The sequence below is a fragment of the Anolis carolinensis genome, unplaced genomic scaffold (assembly GCF_035594765.1).
Source record: "Anolis carolinensis isolate JA03-04 unplaced genomic scaffold, rAnoCar3.1.pri scaffold_11, whole genome shotgun sequence".
NCBI classification, from domain to species: Eukaryota; Metazoa; Chordata; class Lepidosauria; order Squamata; family Dactyloidae; genus Anolis; species Anolis carolinensis.
In genome coordinates, this window is record NW_026943822.1 from 1,209,022 (window position 1) to 1,234,766 (window position 25,745).

The window sequence follows — 25,745 nt, forward strand, 5'->3', positions numbered from 1 at the left end:
GAGACTCTACTGTAATGCTTAAATTAAATGTTTTGTGTCAGATACATTAATAAAATACCCTTCCCAAAAAAGGGAAAACACTAGAAAGGGGAGAAGATCTGGAAGAAGGGCAGATCAGCTCTTGTAATGTGTTGTCGAAGGCTTTCATGGCCGGGATCACAGGGTTGTTGTCTGTCTTTCGGGCTGTGTGGACAACTTCAACAGAAAGGAGGAAACCATGAAAATGAACAAAATCTGGCTCCCAGTATTAAAAAACTCAAAAATCAGAACAGTGATTGGGAACCAACACTCTGAGGACAGAGGAGCACCAGTGACGGCTAATGACTCTGAACAAAGGATGCCCCCCCCCCCGGCAAGAGACAAACCTTTCCAATGCTAATTAGGGTGATTAACTGCAACATTAACGTGGCTTCCAACTGACAAAGGACTCTTGTCACACAGATATATATTTACCTTCCTTGCCTAGTTTATCCATGCCTCACAACCTCTGAGGATGCCTGCCATAGATGTGGGCTAAACGTCAGGAGAGAATACTTCTGGAACATGGCCACACAGACATACAACAACCCAGCTCTTGTAATGTGGGTTTTTTTTTGGACTTCATCTCCCAGAATCCCTAGTCATTGGCCAAAGCGGCTGAGGCTTCTGGGAGTTGAAGTCCAAGGAAGGAGGCGGAGCCATGATGGCGGAGGCGGCGCGTAGCCTTTCCCGCCTTTTCCTCGGCCCCGCCCACCGCGCAGGAAGAGAGAAGGAGAGCGAAGGCGGGAAGCGGCGAGAGAGGAGAGGAGAGGAGAGGAGAGGAGAGGCGGCGCCATGGAGGCCGCGGAGCCGGTGCTGGAGGCCAAGGAAACCGAGGTGCCTGCCGGTTTCACCTCAGGGATACCCACTCGGGGGAAGGCCTACCTCGCAGGGCGGTTGTGAGGAGAAAAGTTGAGCTCTGAAGGGAACTAGGCCTCGAGAGTAGCAAGGCCAGGCTCATACTGCGGCCTCCCAGGCCTCGTCAAAACACAGGCCCCAAACCCCTCCCTGCCAGTCGCTTACTTAAAACGTTCGCTTCTTTTAATGGGTTAATACAGGTTACTTTCTAAATACAGTAGAGTCTCACTTATCCAACATTCTGGATTATCCAATGCATTTTTGTAGTCAATGTTTTCAATACAGCGTGATATTTTGGTGCTAAATTCGTAAATACAGTAATTACAACATTATAACATTACTGCGTATTGAACTACTTTTTCTGTCAAATTTGTTGTATAACATGATGTTTTGGTGCTTAGTTTGTAAAATCATAACCTAATTTGGTGTTTAATAGGCTTCTCCTTAATCTCTCCTTATTATCCAACATATTTGCTTATCCAACGTTCTGCCAGCCCATTTATGTTGGATAAGTGAGTCTCTACTGTAATTGTGTCCCATGTCTGTCAGACTTTGGCCAGTTACTTTGTGGGCTGCCTTGCAGGACTGTTGTTATTATTAGTTTTAACTATTCTTTCTTGCTGAGCTGGTGTTATTGTGGCTGCTGTTATTACTGTTATTATTATAGTCAGTTTGGCTGTTGGTATTACAGTAGAGTCTCGCTTATCCAACACTCGCTTATCCAACATTCTGGATTATCCAATGCATTTTTGTAGTCAATGTTTTCAATACATCGTGATATTTTCGTGCTAAATTCGTAAATAAAGTAAATACTACATAGCATTACTGCGTATTGAACTACTTTTCCTGTCAAATTTGTTGTAAAACATGTTTTGGTGCTCAATTTGTAAAATCATAACCTAATTTGATGTTTAATAGGCTTTTCCTTAATCCCTCCTTATTATCCAACATATTCGCTTATCCAACGTTCTGCTGGCCCGTTTATGTTGGATAAGTGAGACTCTACTGTATTGTGGTTGCTGTTATTACTGTTATTATTATATTCAGTTTGGCTGTTGGTATTATTATTATTTGGGGCCCCTGGTGGCACAGTGTGTTAAAGCGCTGAGCTGCTGAACTTGTGGACCAGAAGGTCCCAGGTTCAAATCCTGGGAGCGGAGTGAGCGCCCTCTGTTAGCCCCAGCTCCTGCCAACCTAGCAGTTCGAAAACATACCAATGTGAGTAGATCAATAGGTACGGCTCCGGTGGCCACATGACCTGGAATTGCTTCTGAGTTGCTTCTGGAGTGAGAGAATTGGCCGTCTGCAAGGATGTTGCCCAAGGGGACATTGCCCGGATGTTTTGATGTTTTACCATCCTTGTGGGAGGCTTCTCTCATGTCCCCGCATGGAGCTGGAGCTGATAAGATGGAGCTCATCTGCACTCTCCCCGGGTGGGATTTGAACCTGGCAGCAACCCAACTTTCAAGTCACGAGGCTTTAATCCACTACGCCACCGGAGGCTCCATATGACCTGGAGATGTCTATGGACAACGCCGGCTCTTCGGCTTAGAAATGGAGATGAGCACCAACCCCCAGAGTGTGAGTAGAGCAATAGGTACTGCTCCGGTGGGAAGGTAACGGTGCTCCATGCAGTCATGCCAGTTGCCACATGACCTTGGAGATGTCTATGGACAATGCCGGCTCTTCGGCTTAGAAATGGAGATGAGCACCAACCCCCAGACTTGGTCACGACTGGACTTAACGTCAGGGGAAACCTTTACCTATTATTATTATTATTATCAATAATAATATCTTGCTGGGTTGGTGTTATTGTTGCTGTCATTATTGCTAATATTGGAGCTGGTTATAGAGAGCACCTCACGCCTCTTTTAAAGCATCTCCACTGGCTGCTGATTTATTTGTTTGTTGATTTGAATTGGTTTAGAAATGTGTGTTTTCTGATGGTCTTTGGTGACCCCTCTGACACCCCCTCACGACCCCCCCCCCAGGTTGAGAAACGCTGATTTAATGAATATATATGAGGACCCATAGATTTCACCAAGCACCTTACATCACTGAGATTGATTCCATTTTACTATGTCTGTACTCATTTTATGCTTTTAAATGAGTTTTATGATCATTGTAATGTATTGTTTTATAGTGTTGATTTCATTGTGGTTTTATTTACTGTAATGTGTTTTAACTGATGTGTTTGTTTTGTTAGCCGCCCCGAGTCCCTGTCTGGAGATGGTGGCGGGGTATAAGAATAAAGTTACTTACTTACTGTTATTTTATACCTGCAGGTATTGAATATTTTATTGATTTTAACCAGGGGGGTTTGTGAAGACAGCACAGATGAAGTTCTAGTTACCCAAATTTGAGCCTGCCATTTATAGATTAAAATTACAGGGGCACAACGTGTTAAAACATTTGTGTTAGGCTTTGCAAATCAGTCGTGTATGTTGTAGATATAGCTTTTATGTGGATTGTGGTTCTCAGAACCCCCTTCTGAATACTGGCGTGGATTTTTGAATTTTTAAACTCTTTTGTCCTCAATAAAATCCATTTCCCTATCTCCTGCCACATTAGGAAATTGCTGTCCTGAGACACGTCAGTTAATAAAAAGAGTCTTGTTCCAAGATTTCCACTTTTACATAACGTCGTCAGTACGATGCAAGCGGAGACGTGTTTCAAGTCGGAAGTAAAGTGTTAGATAATGTACTTTTTTTCTTTCTTCCTCCAAACATGTGTTCAGGAGAGAACTCCCCAAGAAAATCCCAGCCCTTGCCTGCTAGAAAGACATTTGAGAAGTAAGCCTTTGATGAGACAAGTGAGAATTCAGCTCACGCCTGTGCAGCTGAGCAGCGACGGAGAAGGAGAGCGCAAAAGGCATTTGGCTCAGAAACGTTTGTTGGAACAGTTTTCCAACTCTGAAATGTGTTCAAGCGACGAACCAACAGCCAAGAAAGTCTGTGATCACCATGCTCTGGGGTCCCAGAACAGCGAGGAGGCAGCCTTTAGGGGGGAATCTCCGGGACGTGCCCCCGTTGCCTCAGAAGACAGCAGCAGCAGCGATTCGGAGGATCCGGAGAACGTTGGGAAGGATTATGTAAGTGCCTGCCATTTGTTCTTTAAACAAAATACACACTTAGAATTGGCTTGAAAAGCAGTTCAGACCTTCCGCTCTTCGAAATCACCTCACACAATGATCTCTTTTTATTTCTTGCAGGAGGATGGGTCCCCAGAGCTGTCTGCGTATGAGAGAAAAAGGCTGAAGAACATAACAGAAAATGCAAGATTTTTTGCTTCTCTAAAAATGTTTGAGGTGAGTTTTTTTTAAAGAAAAATTACAGCCTCTAGAATTTGATATTGTTTTGCTGATTATGATAACCACTATTTATGTATTTACTACATTTATATCCCGTCCTTCTCACCCTGAAGGGGACTCAGAGTGGTTTACAAATTTTATGTACATACAATATATTATATTATTAGCATAGCACAATATTAGCATTATATATTACTACTAGCTGTGCCCGGCCACACGTTGCTGTGACATTGTCTGGTGGTGTTGGTGAGAAATTGTTGAGGTAGTGGTGGTATTGAATGTCTGTTGTATGGTTGTCTTTATGTTTAGTATGCATTTGGTTGTTTGTGTACTGTGAAAGTGGTGAGGATGTGGTCTGTGTCCCTGTGTAGTATTGTATAGTATTTATACGTTATCCATGTGTTGTCAATGCTTGGATTGTGTCCTGCTGCATAGTAGAAAGGGTTGGGCTGGATGGCCCTTAGGGGTCTCTCCAAACTCTTGGATTCTATGCTATTATTATTATTATTATCTTCATCATCATTATGTAGAGGCTGGATGGCTATCTGTCAGGAGTGCTTGGATTGTGTCCTCCTGCATGGTAGAAGGAAGTTGATCTGGATGATCCTTAGGGGTCACTCCAAACCTTAGGATTGTATGATGTTGTTATTATTATTATTATTATTATTATTATTATTAGTATTAGTATTGAGATGCTGGGTGGCCATCTGTTGGGCATGTTTGGATTGTGTCCTCCATGGCAGAATTGGGCTGGACTGGATTACCACAGTAATTATTTCATATTACAGTAGAATCTCACTTATCCAACATTCGCTTATCCAGTGTTCTGGATTATCCAACGCAGTCTGCCTTTTAGTAGTCAATGTTTTTGTAGTCAATGTTTTAAATTCATTGTGAACTTAGCCTTGTAACTGGCAGCAATTGGATAAAAACAATTATTCCTCTCTCTCTAATTAGGACTTTATTTTTCTTTTCTTTTTGTTGTATCAACCTAGAGCCATGGATGATGGGTTGTGTTGTCAAATTTCAAGGTTGGGGGGCCTGTAGTTTTGTTGTTTTGTCCACTGCCCTGATGCCATCACTCTTTTATATATATAGATAGTGTACTATACCACTATACTGTAATATTATTAGTAACATTACATATAATATATAATTAATATATAATATATAATTAATATTACATTGCATAATTATTAGTATTGTATTACATTATAATATTATCAATATTATATGTATATACAATATATTATATATTATTGTATTTTATATTGTATATTATATACAATATTATATATAATATTGTATAATATAGTATATAATATAATACATATTATATTATTAGTATAGCATGTTACTGGGGGGAGGGGCCCGCAACTGATGATACAGGAGATAAGATGGAACTGTCTCCCTGGCTCTTCCTCTTTGCTCTGACTCCAGAGCATCAGTTAATGATATATTATTATATAGGGCTAATAGTGGACATTATAAATGAATATGTAACATTCAGCTAATTTTGGTCATTGGCTAATGTGGCTAAATCGGTTATGACTTCCAATAATGCTTCTGAATCCAGCGTATGGCACTATGTAACCCAGTTTTTGTCCCTGGGTCATTTCCTGATTGGTTCTATCATGAAAGCATGTGGAAAATTTATTAAACTGCAAAAACTTGTTTCTGCGGGAGGGACACCCTGCAGCATATTTTGCTATAGTTTTCCAATGAATATCTCAAGAGTCTCAACCAATTCAACCTAGTTTGTGGCAGCCACAAAAACTGAGTTTCTGGAGGAGTACAACTACTTTCAAAGTTAGGACCATACAATAAAACAGTAAATAACACTTTCAAACCAAGAACAGGAAAAAATCAAGTTTTGTTACATTATATTATGATATGGAGTTAATAGTAAACATTATTATCTAATATGTAATGTTCAGCTAATATTGGTCATTGACAAATGTGGCTAAATTGATTATGACTTCCAACAACACTTCTGATTCCAGTGTATAATCCAATAGAATGAATATGGTAAATGATATTCTATTTATATACTAGACTGTCAGTTAATTGGAATTCAAGCAACTGGAATTCTCAAGCAACCAATGAAATAATCAAAAATGTGTAATACTTTTAAGTTTTTTAAGTTGTTTCTGTAATTCGCTTTTAGTAAAGCAGTATAACTGTGTTATGTTCAGTTAGGTAACTTTGTTTAGTAAGGCAGGAAGTCTGATTTCTCTTAATGGTGTAGAGAAATATTTTGTTGCACAACATACTGAGATGTTTTTGGCATAGTATTGGAAGGACAACTGTAACTGGCCTGAGGCTTGACTTGTGTTTGGAACGTTTGAAGCAAACAGTTACATTGAAGCCATGTGACTCAGATAGATGTTACATAGCTCTCTTTTTTATTATTTTTTTCAAGACAGCTGCAAGACTTCGTGAAATCACAACTAAAGGGAGATCCTGTGAGAGAAAAAGGTAAATTTCCCCCGGTTATAGATTTTAGCTGCACTTTGTTTATATCTTTTATAATAATAATAAAAAAAATTAAGAATGAGATGGAGGAATTAACAGGAGAAAAATAGAGTTGAAATAGAGTTGAATAAAAATAAATGATTTTTACCCAGAAAACAGAAGGTATAGGTGGAAACAAAAATTGGGATGAAACTATAAAATGTATGATAGAAGGAATCCAAGCAACAGTAGCTTTTAGTTGGAAAGAGCAAAGGAAATGGGAAATTTAAAAAAAATAGCATGACTATTTATCAGATTATATGAAACAAGATTATATCACTGAAAGGAGAATAAAATCCACTAATGGATATATGAAGGAGAATTGGGAGTTTAAATGGAGGGGGATTATTGACAGTAAAAGAGAAAGGAAAATATAAGGAATTGAATCAATTTTCATGTGATAATATAAAGAGCAGAGATTGACTGTTCCCGGGATCAGGAAAAAGGGATATGCATAAGTAGTACATATGTATAATGTATAGAAATGTAAGTAGAGTAGAGTCTCGCTTATCCAACATTTTGTATTATCCAACACAGTCTGCCTCCTGCCCGTTTCTCTAGGCAGCAACACGCAGCGGGCCAACACATCCAACAACAACAGAAATGCAGTCACGCTCCCAAACAAGTGGCAGACTTGTTATAAAACATGATGTTTTTGTGCTTAATTTGTAAAATCATAACATAATTTCACATTTAATAGGCTTTTCCTTCATTCCTTTTTATTATCCAACACTTTTGCTTATCCAACATATACTGCCAGCCTGTTTATGTTGGATAAGTGAGACTCTACTGTATTATAATTGATCTGCATAACCAAATAAAATTACATAATAATATAATTATATAATAATAATTTTTGAAAAGGAAATCTTAGAGGAAAAACCATTCTTTCTCCACAGAGTTAGGCCCCCAAAGTCAGAGCCGGCGACAGCTTGTCGAAGGTCCATGCGCTTACAGAGAGTGGATCCCACGGGTCTCCCCTTGCCGGAGCCACAAGCCCAGCCAGAACCCGTGGAAGAACATGTAAGATGACAAGCATGAAAGACGGGCGAGTTGGGAGCACAATTCTCCTGTTCTGCTTTACTCCTGTATTTGCTTGAATCTAACGCTCACCTTTCTATTTTGGGGGGGCTAAATGACCTTGCCAGAATGTGGGTGCACATTAGATCTGTGTCATACGGTCACCTTAGTTCAGAGCAAAAGCTAAAGGGGAAACTGATTATTTCAGTCTCCTTTGGGAGAGATAAAGTAAGGGTATTAATAAATATTATAATAATTTGAAGGATATCACCTGTAATTTAATGACCATGGCTCTATGCTATGCAATGCTGGGATTTGTAGTTTGTTGTGGCACCAGAATTAAAAATTTAAATTATTCTCTGTTTTGTGTATTTGATTATGTATTTTATAGAAATACATTTTAATATATGTATTTGTGGGATTTTTCCTATGTTTCCGTATTTTAATTATTCTGTAATCCACCTGGAGCCACGAGGAGAAGCAGATAAGAAATATAATAATAATAATAATAATAATAATAATTATTATTATTGTTATTATTATTGACACAAAGACACAGTATGACATAGTAAATGAGATATATATGTTGTATTTGGTATTGCAAGTTGAACACTTCCCAAGCATTTAGAACATTATTATTATTATTATTATTATTATTATTATTATTATTATTATATTGTATGACACAGCGTACAAATCCAGATATGCTGGATTTCGTATCACATTATTGTTATTGACACAACGACATTGTATGACATAGCAAACAAGATAGATATGCTGGATTTTATTATATTAATTATAATTTATTATTATTATTAAGAGAAGGCTCAAAGCCTTATTAAACTACATCCCATATGATTCCATAGCAATGAACCAAAACAATTAAAATGGATTAATTCTACAGCATAGATACACCTCAAGGTTTTCTGTTTCATTGCTGGAAGCTTTAGTATTTGGTTTCAGGGTTTTGAAAATGGAGGTGTGCATTAAATTTGATGGCGCATTAGACTCAGATCAGTATGGGTCCTTGAAAATTGTTAGGTGTTGTTTGGGTTTATGGAGCTTTGAGGTGTGGGTGGTGGGACTGCCTCCACCTGTGCTCTTTATTGGTCCCATGTGCGCTTGCCCAAGCAAATGGGAAAGGGTGTGCAAGACACATCGGCAACATAAAGTGGTCCTTTTTTGCCACTGTTTAACGTGCGGCCTGGTGATGGGCAAGAGGCAGAGCGAGCCACTAATCTCTGTGCCACTTCCTCTCTTGAAAGCCCCGCTTGCCTCCTGGGCTGCTCCCAATGGTGCCTGCAGATCAAGAGCAGGGAGCTGAACGGACCAAAGGATTCCTGGAGATGTGGGCAAAAATAAGCCAGGTATGGCTAGAGCTCAGTGAGCTTATTTTCAGGCAGCCTCTGCTGTTTGCTTCCAGCATGATTAATATCCTTTTTCTATTCAAAACCAATAATGCAGGTCGAACCTAAGGAGGAGGAAAGAATAACGTGCACTTTGGAAAGGTAAGCTTGCAAACGTTTTGACTTACATTTTTGTTGTTTTTAAATGCTCTGATTTGTTTTGTGAAGACTAATGTGGTGATTACTTTTGGATTAGCTATCAGTCTAGTCTTCGCAGAATGGTCCTCAGCAGAGACTCTGTGGCAAAAGTGGTCAGAGACAGGATTTACTCAGTGGCCGTCCATCCGTCCGAAAGCAAGACTTTGGTGGCTGCTGGAGACAAGTGGGGACAGATTGGTCTCTGGGATTTGGTGAGCAGTTTGCTTTTGCTCTGTCTTCTGGGTAACTTAGTGTAGTTTATGTGTAGTTTAATGTTTTGGTGTTAGGACTAATTTACTCATGTTAGGCTTTTAATTTGATGTTAAATTTATGTTGAGTTTTAATGTTATTTTCATATGCGGGGTTTCTCTGGGATTTTATATCAGTATTTGTTTTACGGAGGCATTGAATGTTTGCCTTGTATGTTGGAATCCATCCTGAATCTCCTTGGGGAGATAGGGCAGAATACAAATAAAATGTTATATTCTTATTATTATTATTAACTTCTGTACATGGTTTACCTGAGAGAGAAAAGAGGGGTGCTTTGGGAAATGTGCTGATGTTGTGTGTGTTGACCTTTCAGGAGTGCGGCTCAGAAGATGGAATCCATACCTTTGTCACCCACAGCAGGCCCGTTAGCTGCATAGGCTTCTCTCCATCCAATCCCGCTCAGCTTTTTTCCCTCAGCCACGACGGGACCATAAGATGTGGGGATGTTACCAGAGCAACCTTTGAGGAGGTGAATTGAATACCTTGTGAACTTTGCAAGGCATTATCGGTGGTAACACTCTATAAAATGAAAAAATGTAAGAGGATGTAGGCAGTTGACTGGTCTAAGAGGAAGGGAGTACATGTGAAAAAGATCAAGTTGAACATGAGCCAACAACGTGATGCTGCAGCTAAAAAAGCCAATAGTATTTTGGGCTGCATCAGGAGTCGTCGGGTGTCTAGATTGATGGAAGTCGTGATGCTTCTCTATTTGGCTTTGGTCAGACTTCTTTACCTGAAACATTGTGTTTAGTTCTGGGCCCCACAAGTTAAAAGGGACGTTGACTAAGCTGGAAGGTGTTTAGAGGAAGGTGGCTAAAATGGTCAAAGGTCTGGAAACCATGACTAATCCTGCTGAGGAGCGTCTTAAAGAGCTGGGTCTTTTCAGCCTGCAGAAGAGAAGGTTGAGAGGCGACATGATCGCTTTGTATAAATATTTGAAAGGCTGTTACAAGGAAGAGGAAGCAGGTTCAAATAGTAGGAAAGGAGATTCCACCAGAACTTTATTAGGAAGAACTTCCTGACCGTAAGAAAAGCTGTAGCAGTGGAACTCTCTGCTTCAGAGTCCGGTGGAAGCTCCTTCCTTGGAGGCTTTTAAACAGTGGCTGAAGGGCCATCTGTAGGGTGTGTGTGTCTTGATTGTGCTTTACCTGCCTGGCCAAAGGGGCTTGGACTGTATGGCCCATGTGGTCTCTTCCAACGCTATATTCTATGTGCCACTCTGGGACTGTGGCTTCGTTAGGGCCCCCGCTCTGCCTATCGGCAGCCTTGGGTTCAGCCCCAGACATTTCCAGGCTTCTTGCTTTGAAGTAGGCTGCAGGGGACGGGAAAAGCCATGTATAAGGTCTAGGCCTGGGAAGCTAAACAGGGTCAGCCCTGGTTGAGACCTGGGTGGGAGACCACCAATCAATCCCAGTTTGGGCACTGGGTCTCTAAAAGGTTTGCCATCACTGGTCTAGGATGGGCACAGAAGATGGGCAAAAGGATCCTCCCTGCTGAGAGATGAACTTTTTTTGGCTCTTTGTTCCTTCTTTGCTATGGTATTATTATTCTTTGAACCATAAAAATGATTCTTTGATCTGTTTTTTCAGTGGGACAGAGTACTTTCAGAGAAAGAAGTAGGCACACAGACAGCAGCTACTGGTTTTATAATAGCTATATTGGTCGGGGAAACATCACATTCACTCACAAATCCATACATTTGACATACATACTCACCATCCTTCCTCTGTTCAGGCAGGTGGACAAATGCTCTAGATCTGCAGATCTGGCACACAGTAAGGGTTTCCTAATATAGAGATTTTTCTCATCCATCATTTGATTGTTTACATGATCATTGTCTGTTCTCCTCGACCAGGTGGAGATAATGGGTGGTTTCAAGTTCCTTAGTTTACAAAAGTTGTTGACTTTGACTGTGTGAGCCAGGCATGGGCAAACCTCAACCCTCTCTTGTGGTGTTTAGGAATTGTGAGAGTTAAAGTCAAAACACCTCGAGGGAGGGCCAAAATTTGCCCATGCCTGATTGTAAACATATCACCTTGCACATCCCTAGATTCTCAGTTTGGTTCATTGCTTTATCTAAACAAGAGTAGCACCTGAAACACCGTGGTAGTTCAACACATCATCCTGTGGACTGCTTTCAAGCAAATTCTATGTCACTAAGTCCAGCCTGTTTTTCATCGCAGGTGTACAGAAACGAGGAGCAAAGTCTCTCCTCGTTTGACTTCCTGGCCAGCGATGCCTCCACTTTGCTGGTGGGGATGTGGGATGGGATCGTGGCCGTGGTGGACCGCAGGACGCCCGAAACTTCCTCGGAGCTCTCGGCGGACCTTGATTCGCTGACGAGGACTGTCCACGTCCACCCGGTCAACAGGCACTATTTCGTTATCGCTGGAGCCAGGTAGGTTGCTTCCTTTAGGGCCCCAGGAAGGCAAAGCCAGGAAGTGTCTTCATAATAATTTTCTTGCTCTTTTTAGACTATCTCGCTTTTTCATAACTTTGGAAACATTTTAGTAGGAACCTAACCTAAAGGTGTTTTGCCAAGTGCTAAACCCAGTTTTCCTAAATACGGGAACCACAGGTTGTCTTCCATAAGGCTCAGTTTCCAGACCTTCTGTTGACCTTCTCTGGAGGCTCCTCCTTTGGAGGCTTTTAAGCAGAGGCCGGATGGCCATCTGTCAGGCGTGCTTTGAATGCGATTTTTTTGTGTCTTGGTAGGGGTTTGGACTGGATTGCCCACGAGGTCTCTTCCAACTCTGTGGTTCTATTATTCTATCCCAGCTAATCTATTACACTATGCAACAAAATTTGAAAAATGTTCTATTTCTGGTTTGAAAGTGTTAGTTTCTGTTCAATTGTGCGGTCCTTACTTTGAAAAGAGTTGTTATCCTCCAGAAATTTCATTTTGTGGCTGCCACAAACTGTTGAATTGGTGGAGACTCTATTCATTAAAACTATCGCAAAATGTGCTGCAGGATGTCCCTTGCGTAAAAACAAAGTTTTTGCAGTTTAATAAATAATTGTTCATGTTTTTATGATAGGATCAATTGGGAAATGACAGTTATAACCCAGGAATAACCATTATGTTGCATAATAACAACAACAACAACAACAATAATATAAAGGTGAAGGTTTCCCCTGACGTGTCTGACTCTGGGGGTTGGTGCTCATCTCCATTTCTAAGCCAAAGAGCCGGCGTTGTCCGCAGACACCTCCAAGGTCATGTGGCCACTGGCATGGCTGCATGGAGCGTCATTACCTTCCCACCGGAGTGGTACCTATTGATCTACTCACATTTGTATGTTTTCAAACTGCTAGGTTGGCAGAAGCTGGTGCTAACAGCAGGTGCTCACTCTGCTCCCCGGATTCGAACCTGCGACTTTTCAGTCTGCAAGTTCAGCAGCTCAACGTTTAACATGCTGCACCATTGGGGGCACCATAATAATAATAATAATAATAATAATAATAATAATAATAATAATAATTTTAAAAGTAATTCTACTCAAAAAACTGTTTTTGTGGCTGCCACAAACTAGGTTGAATTGGCTGAGACATTCGTTGGAAAGCTATAGCAACATGCGCTGCAGGTTGATGTCCCTTCCGCAAAGACAACATTTTTGCAGTTTAATACACTTTTCCCATGTTTTTATGATAGAACCAACTAGGAAATGATATTTATAACCCAGGAACAAAAATGTGTTACATAGTGTCATTTTTTTTACTTAATTGAATTGCACGTTTGAGAAAAAAAAATCAGGCACTTGTTCTATTTCATGATATTAGCACTTGTATTTTCTAGGCTGCCTGTTGAAGCATGACTCTTACAAGGCAGCTTGTAACGGCCACGTTTAAAGTGCAGTTGTAAAAAATGGAATCACAGCATTAACTAATGGTAGCACTTAAGAAATATATAGGTCAGCTTTTTAAAAAAGATAAAGCAGCAGTAAAAAGTGTCACGACGATTTTCAAAACATGCACGAGCTAAATCGCCATGTTCTGGAAGAAGCATCGCCCAAGAAATGGACAGGTTGCCATAAATAGAACTTTTCCAAACAAAGAAAGCAGAAAGAAAACAATATCTGACCGAGTGGATGATCTTTCAAAGAGAAGGCTGAGGCCCCTTCTACACTGCCATATAAGATTTAGATTGTCTGCTTTGAACTGGATTATATTGCAGTGTAGACTCATATAACCTAATTCAAAGCAAATAATGTGGATTATAATCTGGATTATATGGCAATGTAGAGGGGGCCTAAGAGGGCATGGAGGTCGTACTTAAATATCTCACTTGTCTTATATCTGTTTGCAGTGTTCTTACCCTTATTCATATGCGTCTTGTATTGCATGTCACACTGCATTTAATTATTGACAATAATATTATAATGTAATACAATATCATACTAATAATACAATATAATAATATTCATTATATATTACATGTAATATTACAGTATAGTGGTATAGTTCAATATAGTAATATGCTAATATTGTGCTAGGCTAATAATATAATAAATTGTATTATATATAATTTGTAAGCCGCTCTGAGTCCCCTTTGGGGTGAGAAGGGCGAGATATAAATGTCGCTAATAAATAAATTGTCTTATCAGTTTATGAATCTCTTTGCATTTGTGCACCTTTTAACACTGGGCAAATTGGGTCTTTGGACTATAATAAAGGATTGATTGATTGACTGATTGATTTTCCTGAAAAATAAGACCTAACCGGAAAAATAAGGCCTAGCATGTTTTCAGGATGCCCCAAAAATAAGCACTAATTAAGATGGTTAGCCAGACAGATGGATTTAGTACATCCGTTGCATGACACAAGAGGGCGTATTGAATTGTAAAATAATAACATAATTAAATATAAATAAATAATATTATAGACATTCATACTTAAAATAATAAATTTGGAGAGTTGTGACGATGTTCCAGAAGCATGGTGTGACTGTGTTTGAATAATGTAGATATTTGATCCATGATTTTAGCATTTTATCTTGTATGTGGTTTTTATGACTTGTTCTTATGGTTTGATTATTGGTTTCATTGGTTTTCTTGTCTTGTTTTTCTTGTTCTGTTCGGGCTTGGCCCCATGTAAGCCGCCCCGAGTCCCTTCGGGGAGATGGGGCAGGGTATAAGAATAAAATTATTATTATTATCAACACAGCGACGTTGTATGGCACAGCAAACAAGATAGATATGCTGGATTTCGTTTCGCAAAACCACAAGTCGAACACTTCCCAAGTGTCTAGGACTGTGTGATGTATTTTCTGATGATGTGTGCAGATCCCAGTAGGGTGGCCTTTTGCAGTTGGCAGATGGTGATCTTGTCAATGTCTATTGTTTCGGCTGAGATCTTTTGGCACGGCACCCAGTGTGCCCATCACCACCGGGACCACCTGCACTGGTTTCTGCCAGAGTCTTTGAAGTTCAATCTTGAGGTCCTGAGAGCGGCTGAGTTTTTCCTGTTGTTTTTCATCTATGCGACTGTCACCTGGGATGGCAACATCAATGATCCAAATTATTATTATTATTATTATTATTATTATTATTATTATTATTATTATTATTATTATGGCTATGAATAAATTATAGATAGTTGTATATGAAAAAAATGACATCCCCTGAAAATAAGTTTCTTTTGGAGCAAAAAATTAATATTAGACGAAGTCTTATTTTTGGGTAAATACGGTAGTTGAAGGGATGTCATGCAGAAGATCAGAATGAGCTTGTTTTCTGCTGCTTGGGAAACTGAACATGAATCAGTGGGTTCATATTACAAGAAGAAAGGATTTCACTTGAACCTCCTTGCTTGTAATAGCTTACAGTGCCTTCCAAGTGTATGATTTGACAGCGGAACGGAGTGCCTTGCCCTGTTACATTTCCATCAGGGGAGAGAGGAAGCCCCGATTCCAGAGTTTAGTTCAAAGAAATACTCCAGAATTGTCTTCAGTAGTTGTGATGAGAGGAAATGTACTTGGTTCGACCAGTGTTTGCCTTTACGTTGCAGGAATGTTGGCATTTATGACGTTCGGCACCTGAAGATGCGTGGGAACAAGCCCGTGGTGTCTCTGGCCGGGCACACCAAGAGCGTGGCTTCGGCTTATTTCTCTCCCGTGACCGGAAACAGAGTGCTGACCACTTGTGCTGATGATACACTCAGGTTGGTGCCTTCCTTTGCCGACTAAAAAGGACTCCCAGAGTTACAAAACTGCCTGTTGGTGGAGCTTGGCTTTAGATGCGGATTTTGCCAAACACTTTCTGACAGTCAGGTCTTGATCTTCCAGGATCTGAGTGAAGGATGACCTCTTTATTATTATTATTATTTGCATTGAGATGGGTTGGGTTCTGACTTCTTTTTCTCGTCCACCCAAAAGATGCCTTATTCTGTATTGATTACCCATATTTACTCGAGTCTCATGCACCATCAAATCTAATGTAAAATAATATATAATATTCATATTATGCTATACTAATAATATATTGTATATAAAGTAGAGTCTTGCTTATTAAACATAAACGGGCCGGCAGAATGTTGGATAAGCAAATAAGACATCCCCTGAAAATAAGACCTAGCACAACTTTGGGAGCAAAAATTAATATAAGACACTGTCTTATTTTCAGGGAAACAGGGTACAGTAGAGTCTCACTTATCCAACATAAACGGGCTGGCAGAATGTTGGATAAGCAAATATGTTGGATAATAAGGAGAGGTTAAGGAAAAGCCTATTAAACATCAAATTAGGTTATGATTTACAAAATAAGCACCAAAACATCATGTTATACAACAAATTTGACAGAAAAAGTAGTTCAGTACACAGTAATGCTATGTAGTAATTACTGTATTTACAAATTTAGCACCAAAATATCACAATGTATTAAAACATTGACTACAAAAATGCGTTGGATAATCCAGAATGTTGGATAAGCGAAACTACTGTTCATATACAGTAGAGTCTCACTTATCCAACATTCGCTTATCCAATGTTCTGGATTATTCAACGCATTTTTGTAGTCAATGTTTTCAATATATCATGATATTTTGGTGCGAAATTCATAAATACAGTAATTACTACGTAGCATTACTGTATATTGAACTATTTTTTCTGCCAAATTTTTTGTATAACATGTTTTGGTGCTTAATTTGTAAAATCATAACCTAATTTAATGTTTAATAGGCTTCTCCTTAATCTCTCCTTATTATCCAACATATTCGCTTATCCAACGTTCTGCCGGCCCGTTTGTGTTGGATGAGACTCTACTGTAATATTGATAATATTATAATGTAATACAATACTAATAATAATGCAATATAATACTATTAATTATATATTATATATGAAATGTAATATTACTAATAATATTGCAATATAGTGTTATAGTACAATATAGTAATATATAATGCTTATATTGTGCTGTGCTAATAATATAATATATTGCATGTAAATATAACCTGTAAGCTATCCTGAGTCCCCTTTGGGGTGAGAAGGGCAGGATATAAATGTCGCTAATAAATAAATAATAAATAATGCACACCTCAATTTTCATAACCCCGGAAACCAAAAAAGTAAAAGGGAGAAAAGGAAGGGGCCTGAGGCTGTTAGGAATGGTGGGAGTTGAAGTCCAAAACACCTGGAGCACCAAAGTTTGCCCAGGCCTGTTCTGGGAGATAAACCGCCTCCAGGGTAGAACCTAGTTTCCAGTTTTGTTTTCTTGTATCTTTTTTTTTTAATTCCAGGATCTTTGGAACCAAATGTTTGTCGTCTTTGGCTCCTGCTCTCACAACAATCAGGTGAGTATGCGTTGGGTGAAAGTGATACGCAAAGATAGTGGACAGGAGCTAGTGACTCAACCTACATCCACACAGTCTTGCCCTTGCAGATTTAATCCAGTTGGATCTCCTGTCGTTGAGACATGTATGACCGCCATTACACTGTGTAACACAAGTTTTGTTCCTGGGTTATCAATGCCATTTCCTAACTGGTTCTATCCTAAAAACATGGGAAAGGTTTATAAACTGCAAAAACTTTGTTTTTATGGTACACCCTGCAGCACATTTTGTTGTAGTTTTTCAATGAATATCTCAACCAGTTCAAACTTGTTTGTGGCAGCCACAAAAATGAAGTTCCTGGAGAGGAACAACTACTTTCAGAGTAAGGATTGCACAGGAAATAATACTTTCATATTTCTTTAAGATGTTCTTATATAGTGTGATAATAAAATTACATATAGAAATAATATATTTTTTTAATTTAAAAAATTAGATTATGTAACATTACACACTCACAGAAGAAAAAGAAAAAAATTTCCACATATTAACTCATACCATTCTGGTCTGACTTATATTCTTAACCTTTCTGTTTCTATAATTGTCTACTATTTATATCTAACTGAACATACTAGAGAGGTTTGGGGAGAATGCACCATGATTTATAGGATTTGTAGGTACTGGGATGTACAGTTCACCTGCAATCTAAAAGCACTTTGAATTCCACAGCAATGGACCTGGAACTCACTTGACACACAGAACCCACACAACCAAGAAAAGATATTGGAGGTCTTTGGAGGGATTGATAGGAGTTGTAGTTCACCTACATCCACAGCACACTATGAACCCAAACAAGGTTGGATCTGGACCTAACTTGGCATGCAGATAAGAGACCTGGATCAAACTTGGCAAACAGAAGCCTCATGACTAATTCATCCTACTGGAGGGGACTGACTCACATCATGCCAGGTTAACCCCCCAAAACACTATCAGTACTTAAAGTTTGTTATGTATAACTATAAGTACTGATAGTGTTTTGGGGGGTTAACCTGGCATGATGTGAGTTGTCCACCCACAACCGTATGCAGTTTGTACCATTTAAAAAATGATTTTCAAATATTCCGGGCAACGCCGGGTTCCCAGGCTAGTGTGTGTGTGTGTGTATGTATGAAATAACCAAGTAGTAGCAATATAACTACAGTAGAGTCTCACTTATCCAAGCCTCACTTATCCAAGCCTCTGGATAATCCAAGCCATTTTTGTAGTCAATGTTTTCAATATATCATGATATTTTGGTGCTAAATTCGTAAATACAGTAATTACAACATAACATTATTGCGTATTGAACTACTACTTCTGTCAAATTTGTTGTATAACATGATGTTTTGGTGCTTAATTTGTAAAATCATCACCTAATTTGATGTTTAATAGGCTTTTCCTTAATTCCTCCTTATTATCCAACATATTCGCTTATCCAAGCTTCTGCTGGCCCGTTTAGCTTGGATAAGTGAGACTCTACTGTATGACAATTGCTGAGCAAAATGCCGCGTTGTTCTCATCCCTTTTCTGGGCAGGCACAACAACAACACGGGACGCTGGCTCACCCGATTCCGTGCCGTGTGGGACCCCAAAAGAGAGGACTGCTTTGTGGTGGGGAGCATGTCCCGCCCGAGGCGGATCGAGGCCTTCCGCGCCAACGGGGAGATGCTGCAGGCCTTCCTCAGCGAAGACCACCTGGGCTCCATCTGCTCCATCAACGCCTGGCACCCGAGCAGGTACATCTTGGCCGGCGGGAACTCCAGTGGCCGCCTCCACGTTTTCAAGGAGTGAAGGAGTGACAAGAGTCCTGGCTCTTAACACCAAAACTCAAGAGTCTGGCTGGCTTTTTTTCAGTTTGTGTTGTGGCCTGGCATTTGTCTCAGGTGAATGTGTTAAGATACAGCAGACCTTGGAATGGTATGGATCAGACCTGGGCAAGCGTTGGCCCTCCCTCCAGGTGTAAGAGCTTATATGCTGTTAGGAATTGTGGGCGTTGAAGTCCAAAACACCTGGAGGGAGGGCTGAAGTTTGCACATGTTTGGTATGGATTCTTAGTTGTGGGAATGTGGCTTGCATGTGAGCAGAAAGGAATCCTGACTTAGGTCTAATTGCCTAATTGGACCTGCCACAAATGCAAGTGGATGAAAAAGCTGTGTGCAATTTTAAAACACAGCATTAATGTGCTTTTTGCAAAATTCTTGAGCAACCTTGGGTGGAATATAGTTTCAGTTTGAAAACCTTGTGATTTTTGCAGCCTCAGACAAGAAAGCAGTGCTTAATCATCATGCAAAATGTCAGTATTATGAGATTTGGACATGGTTTTGTTGTGATTCAGGAGCAGATATAAGGTGCGGACTCACTTAATGCTGGCTTACTCGAGCATTAGAAAGTATTCTAATTTCTTTTGGCCTGGGAAGCCCTTGGGGCGTTTCGCATCAGTGTTGTCCTTTTCTTGAAAACGTCGGGGGCTAAAGATTTCGGATCAGGGTTCTGTTTCACAGCAATTGCTTTGCATTGAAAGCAGTGTAGGCTCAATGGTACGGAAAAATAATAATTCAGACCGGATTGTTATGACTTGACAATGAAGTGTTGTTGTTCTTTAGATTTTATTTGCCTGTGCTTCGGCTTCTTGAAAGAGTTTGAAATAAAAATATATATTAAAAAGCTAGCTTTACAAGCGTTTTTGAACCCAACATGCATGAGGATAGACTTGCAATGGGTAAACTTTGGGCATCCAGGTGTTTTGGACTCCAACTCCCACCATTCCTAATAGCCTCAGGCCCCTTCCTTTTCCCCCTCAGCCGCTTAAGCGGCTGAGGGGGAAAAGGAAAGGGCCCGAGGCTGTTAGGAATGGTGGGAGTTGGAGTCCAAAACACCTGGACGCCCAAAATGTCCCCATACCTGTCATAGATTGACCCATTCCCTCCCTCGATTTACTCAACGAGACACGGTTTTTCTTTTTTTTCATCGTAATTAAATATTTATTTAAATTTAAAAATACTTCTTTTAAATATGGCACCAATGATTTTACACTAACTACAGGTTGAATATGTAGAAAAGGGTACATCATTTCGAAGGGGTGGGGTGTGGGAGAAAGGGGAAATGTAACATACAGCATTTGGCACATGGAAGGTTAACACCTATATTCTTAAGAAACCTAAAATTCACATTTTTTTCCAGGTAATTTTTTTTTTTTACCTTCTACTGCGTAAAAAAAGGTGCAGTACGCTAGTCCTTATTATTACGAGTTTTTTTGTTTGTTTGTTTCCTCTGATAACAGCAACCTATGGAAATCACCACAGTTTATACAAGTAAGACCTGGGACGACTCCGTCGTGAGACATGACAAAACGACATGGGGTAAAATATTAGGGGTGAAACAGACCTACTTTTTTATCAGTTGCTGGCTGGTCAGGGAAAAAAGCTATTTGGCAAAAGGAGGAAGAGGGTCTTACGAGTCAACCGCAGTCTAGAACCGGTTGGCCGCCTTCGGTAGCATTGATACGTTGCTTGTTTTCGAAAGGAAGGTGTCCGTTGTACAAAATGGTTACAAATAGGATGGGGGACAGGTTCGAGGCATATGACGATCAACAACAACACCCACAATTAGAACATGACGTACTTACTGCATCGTCGTCTGGAGAATGGAGGGTATCAAATTAAGACTTTTTCACTCGCTGCATAGAAGCATCGTTTACTACAGACTGAGGTAGGAACACTACACTAGAAGTTTCACTTGGTTGCCGTGTTGCATAAAACAGTGTATGTCCTTATAGAAGCCATCCTTTCCTCTCCGGGCAGAAGTGTTAATGTACCTGTGTAAAACTGGGGGTGTCGTTGTGGTTCCTGCACTGTATGGCCGATGTGTTCTTGCAGCATTTTCTTCTGGCCTTTCGCCTGCATTTGTGGCTGACATCTTCAGAGGATCTGATGGTAGGCAAGCAAGTGGAGTATACAGTAGAGTCTCGCTTATTATGTTGCTATGTAATGTATGTGTTGTTTTTTTGATTGGAAACCGCCCTGAGTCCCATCCGGGAGATAGGGTGGTATATAAATAAAGTTTTATTATTATTATTATCTATTTTATGACACAGCAAACAAGATAGATATGATGGATTTTGTATCACAAAATCACAAGTCGAACACTTCCGAAGTGTCTAGGACTGTGTGATGTATTTTTGGATGATGCGCGCAGATCCCAGCAGGGTGGCCTTTTTAAAAAATTATTTAAAATTATTATTATTTATTTTTAAATCTATATATATATATATAAAAGGGTAATGAAATTTCGGCCTAGGACAAAACAACAAAACTACACATTCCAGAAACACTAAACTTGGCAGCACAACCCCTCATCCGTGCCTCTACGTTCATACAACAAAAAGAAAAGAAAAATAAAGTCCTAATTAGAGTTAGAGGTATAATTGTTTTTATCCAATTGCTGCCAGTTAGAAGGCTAAGCTCCGCCCACTTGGTCTCCTAGCAACCCACTCAGCCCAGGGGACAGGCAGAGTTAGGCCTCACTTAGGCCTCTTCCACACTGCCTATAAAATACAGATTATCTGATTTTAACTGGATTATATGGCAGTGTAGACTCAAGGCCCTTCCACACAGCTATATAACCCATTTATAATGGACTTAATGTTAGGGAAAACCTTTACCTTTGACCTTAACTACCACCAATTCCTCAATACTTTATTTCCCATACCACCATACTTTGCCACAGCAACGCATGGCTGGGCAAAGCTAGTAATAATAATAATAATTATTATTTATTATCCAAGCTCCGCTTATCCAAGGTTCTGTATTATCCAAGGCAGTTTGCCTTTTAGTAGTCAATGTTTTTGTAGTTGATTTTTCAATAAGTTGCAAAATTTTGGTGCTAAATTCATAAATGCAGTAATTATTACATAACGTTATCGTGTGCTTTTTCTATCCATTTGTTGTAAACCATGATGTTTTGGTGCTTAATTTGTAAAATCATAACCTAATTTGATGTTTAATAGGCTTTTCCTTAATCCCTCATTATCCAAGATATTAGCTTATCCAAGCTTCTGCCGGCCGGTTTAGCTTGGATAAGTGAGACTCTACTGTACTTTGAAAATGAACAAAATGTAGCTACCTGTATTGAAAAACCAGAATCAGGACAGTGAGTGATGAACACCACCCAGGCTCAGCAGGTCTCTGGCGAGCAAACCATTGAAATGGAATGAAGGCCAGGCTACTTTTAAGCAGATGCCATCACTAATTGACTGTGCTATCTTCATGGTTACTCACATGCTAATGGATGGATCCCACTCAAACACTTGCAAATCAAGCTTGCTAATGGCACCCTTTATACTTCGTTAATAGACGATGGTTCTTTCTCCCACCTTGGACATCCCACAGGTGTGTGTGTGCACATACACATACTAGCTTTACCACCATCAGATCCTCTGAAGATGCCAGCCACAAACAAAGCTGAAACACCAGGAAAAGAAAATGCTGCTCGGCCATATAGCCTGGAAGCCACGCAACACCCCAGTGATTCCGGCCTTGAAAGCCTTGAAATATACCTGTGTAAAAAAGTTGATGTGAAAGCCAAAACGTCTCTTTTTGACTTGTTAATGATAATAGTTGGCTGTTCTGGCAGTTGCAAGTTAATGCTCTCCCAGCAAGGTGTGCAAATGTCACAGGATCCTAAGGGAACACGTGTGTGTATGTAGGTATGTGTGCGTACGTACGTACGTACACACACCGCAGCCGAGTCCTTTCCGACGCTCGCTGTATTGCTCGTATTGGTTATTGTGCTCGTTTCCCCCCCGGTGGGCAGAATGACCAGACCTGGGGAGGAGGTGGTCAGTGCTGGGGGCCCCCTCCCTTGCGTGTCGCCCTTTTGCGCACCCGTGTTCTGGCAGTGCTTCATTTCTGCGTGAACACGGCTGCAGCTAAGCGTGCAAACCTGGGACAGGAGCGTGCAGCCAGCCTTCCCCAAAGAAGTACGTAAGTGTTTTTCTGATCCGATTCCCAGATAACGGCCTGGAATAATCTCTTCCCTGAGATGAAATAAAACGCTGGCCAAAGTCTGGCTTCACGCTCTTGCCCTGTGAACCCTCTTTTTTTATTGCTCCCTTTTTTTAAAACAAATGAGCTGCTCTTGGATATAAATAATAATATAATTCACATCACAAGATAATTTTTTCCCCTTCCGTTTGGAGACAGCGTCGGTCAGATTGCGTTGCCGGCTTCTTCGCTTTCCGCGTCGACTTTGCCATCCTTTCTCTCCTTCCCTGGATCGGTCGGATGAAGCGGCGCGAGAAAACCGTTTTCTTCCCTTCCTGAATCTTATCTACAAGTGGGTTAGTACATGATGCCCAAAAGGCCATTCTTTTTTTTAAAAAATCGCACATCTTTTGTTTGCCCATCGCTTTTGTACACCACACACCCTATACACATGTTATCAGTCATAAAGTTAAAAAAAATAACAAAATAGCATTTTGTTCTTAAAATAGAGGTTGAAACCTTTTTGTAGTAGAAAAAACAATTATAGCTTTCTGAGGCAAAAAAAAATGTCTTTCAAATGAAATCCAGATGGTCACAACTACATAGATAGCAAGGCTTGGCCAGAGAGAATCGGTGACAGGTATTTATTTACTCTGCCTGTGTGCTAAATAATGGCTGTGTTATTTGGGGACTTGAACTAAAGGAAAGTCCTGGAATATTAATGGTGAGAAGCTGGAATTCCCAAAGGAAGGAAGGAGGTGGGATTGGGGGAAAGAGGTTTACACCTCGTCTCTTTCTTGCCTATTGCTTAAAAAATAAATGGAAACGCATGGCCTTCCCTCCTTGTCCGAACCTTATTTCTTCCCTCTTCTCTCCACTTATGTCCCACATTTAAACCAGAAGTGGATGGGAATAAGTTAGGAAATCGGCCTCTTTTCAAATGACTGCATTTAAGGTGGTGCTGTGCACAGTAGTGGCAGTTTCAACAAAATAAAAAAAAATAAGAATAATGGCAATAATACCGTCATATGAAAAGTACAACTCGGTAGCACCATTACAAAAGCTCCTGCATAAAGTCATCGCTCTCTTCTCGAACTAGCGTCCCGGGTGGAGGCTGGCATTTAATGCGGTGATCGAAGTAACAAAATAAACTCTTTACTCAAAGTCCTTGAAGTGAAAAGCTAAAAGGAAAGGTGAGGAGTGCAGAATAAAGTTAGGAGTTGGGAAGCGGACCTGTTGCAGCAATGTTCCAGGAAAGAAGAGGGCCTTTAGAGAAATGGGGCGAGTGTTTGGGCCTGGCATAAGTCTTATCTCCCTTTCTTCCGCACGGAAACAACTCCCCTGGGTTGCAGTGATTCATGAAAGGAGGAGGAGGAAGAGGAGGAGAAGGACTTATTGTTATGTGCCGATGGTGCCGCGGTGTGTCCCGTAACTTTCTGGGGGCGGGTAGCAGGGGTCTTCGCAATCCACCTGGCTAGTTACTAGGAGGAGGAGGAGGAGGAGGAGGAGGAGGAGTCCTGCCTTCAGGTGTCAATGAGCAGGCTGAACACGGAGCGGATTTTGCAGGCAAACCATCGCCTGAGGGGACAAAAGTATTGATAATGGAACTGTTCAAACTCGGGGGTCTGGCGAATATCACGGAAAAAGGCAATGTCAAGGTCAGACTCGGTTAGGATGATCAGGAGGAGGAGCAAAACAAAGAGGAGCCCGACGGTCGCAAGGAGCAAACGGAGGACACTTAAAACAAAGGTATTCACCTGTTCCGCCTGCTGCTGCTGCTGCTGCGCTCGGCCGCGGCGTCCTGCGCCGGGGCACAAGGCGCGCAGCTCCCCTCCGCGCTCCTCTCCCTCCGCCGCGGCCAGCGTGGGCGTCCCGGCCTCGGACTCCTTCTCCTCCTCGATGCTGCACGGGGCCCCGTTGATCTGCCGCGAGAGCAGCATCAGCTCCAGGCTGTGCTCCGCCACCGGCGTCGGGAGCACGCTGTCCGAGGGGCTGTAGATCTCGTCCGAAATGATGGTCACCCGCTCGCTGCTCTCCGCCCGGAAGGTCCGCGAGTGCGGCAGGAAGGCGTCGCCGTGGGAGGCGGAGCGCACCGGCGTGGAGTGGGCGCTGTCCCGCAAGGACTCCAGGCCTGGAAGAGGACGAGGAGGGGGACACAAGGCCCCCGTCAGATACACACCCTGCTTACTCGAATCTAATGCTCACCCTTCTTTGGCTAAATTGTTGCTCACAAGCAGAGTCACTCTTTGTAACCAATTAGGCACTATATATAAGTTAATTGTTGCCGAGTATACCAAATCCTTTTTTTAAAAATTTTTATTGAAGAGTTTTATATACAATTGTTTAAAAATAAGAAGAAGAAGAGAAAGAAAGAAAAAAAAAGGGAAGGAAGAGGGAAAGGTTCAAGAAAAATGAATTGGGAAAGGG

At 40.8% G+C, this 25,745-nt stretch overlaps 2 protein-coding genes across 6 annotated transcripts in view; one reads left to right on the forward strand and one right to left on the reverse strand.

Annotated features, from left to right (window-relative positions):
• Positions 1–719: 719 nt before the first annotated feature.
• On the forward strand, positions 720–23,707 carry wdr76 (WD repeat domain 76). Its single transcript, XM_008123017.3, has 13 exons — positions 720–855; positions 3,614–3,967; positions 4,088–4,183; positions 6,609–6,664; positions 7,600–7,723; positions 8,986–9,087; positions 9,185–9,228; positions 9,323–9,476; positions 9,848–10,003; positions 11,718–11,932; positions 15,541–15,693; positions 17,269–17,322; positions 18,873–23,707. The coding sequence occupies exons 1-13, from the start codon at positions 814–816 to the stop codon at positions 19,126–19,128; spliced, it is 1,806 nt and encodes a 601-aa protein (XP_008121224.2). The 5' UTR covers positions 720–813; the 3' UTR covers positions 19,129–23,707.
• The window catches only part of frmd5 (FERM domain containing 5), a 143,742-nt gene continuing 141,453 nt past the window's right edge, over positions 23,457–25,745 (reverse strand). For 4 of the 5 annotated variants that reach the window (XM_062963159.1, XM_062963160.1, XM_062963158.1 and 1 more), the window contains one exon: positions 23,457–25,449. In XM_062963159.1, the coding sequence (XP_062819229.1) occupies positions 24,842–25,449 (608 nt within the window). In that variant the 3' untranslated portion in view covers positions 23,457–24,841. The remainder of the gene's footprint in view (positions 25,450–25,745) is intronic. The other variant, XM_062963161.1, reaches the window with a different exon arrangement.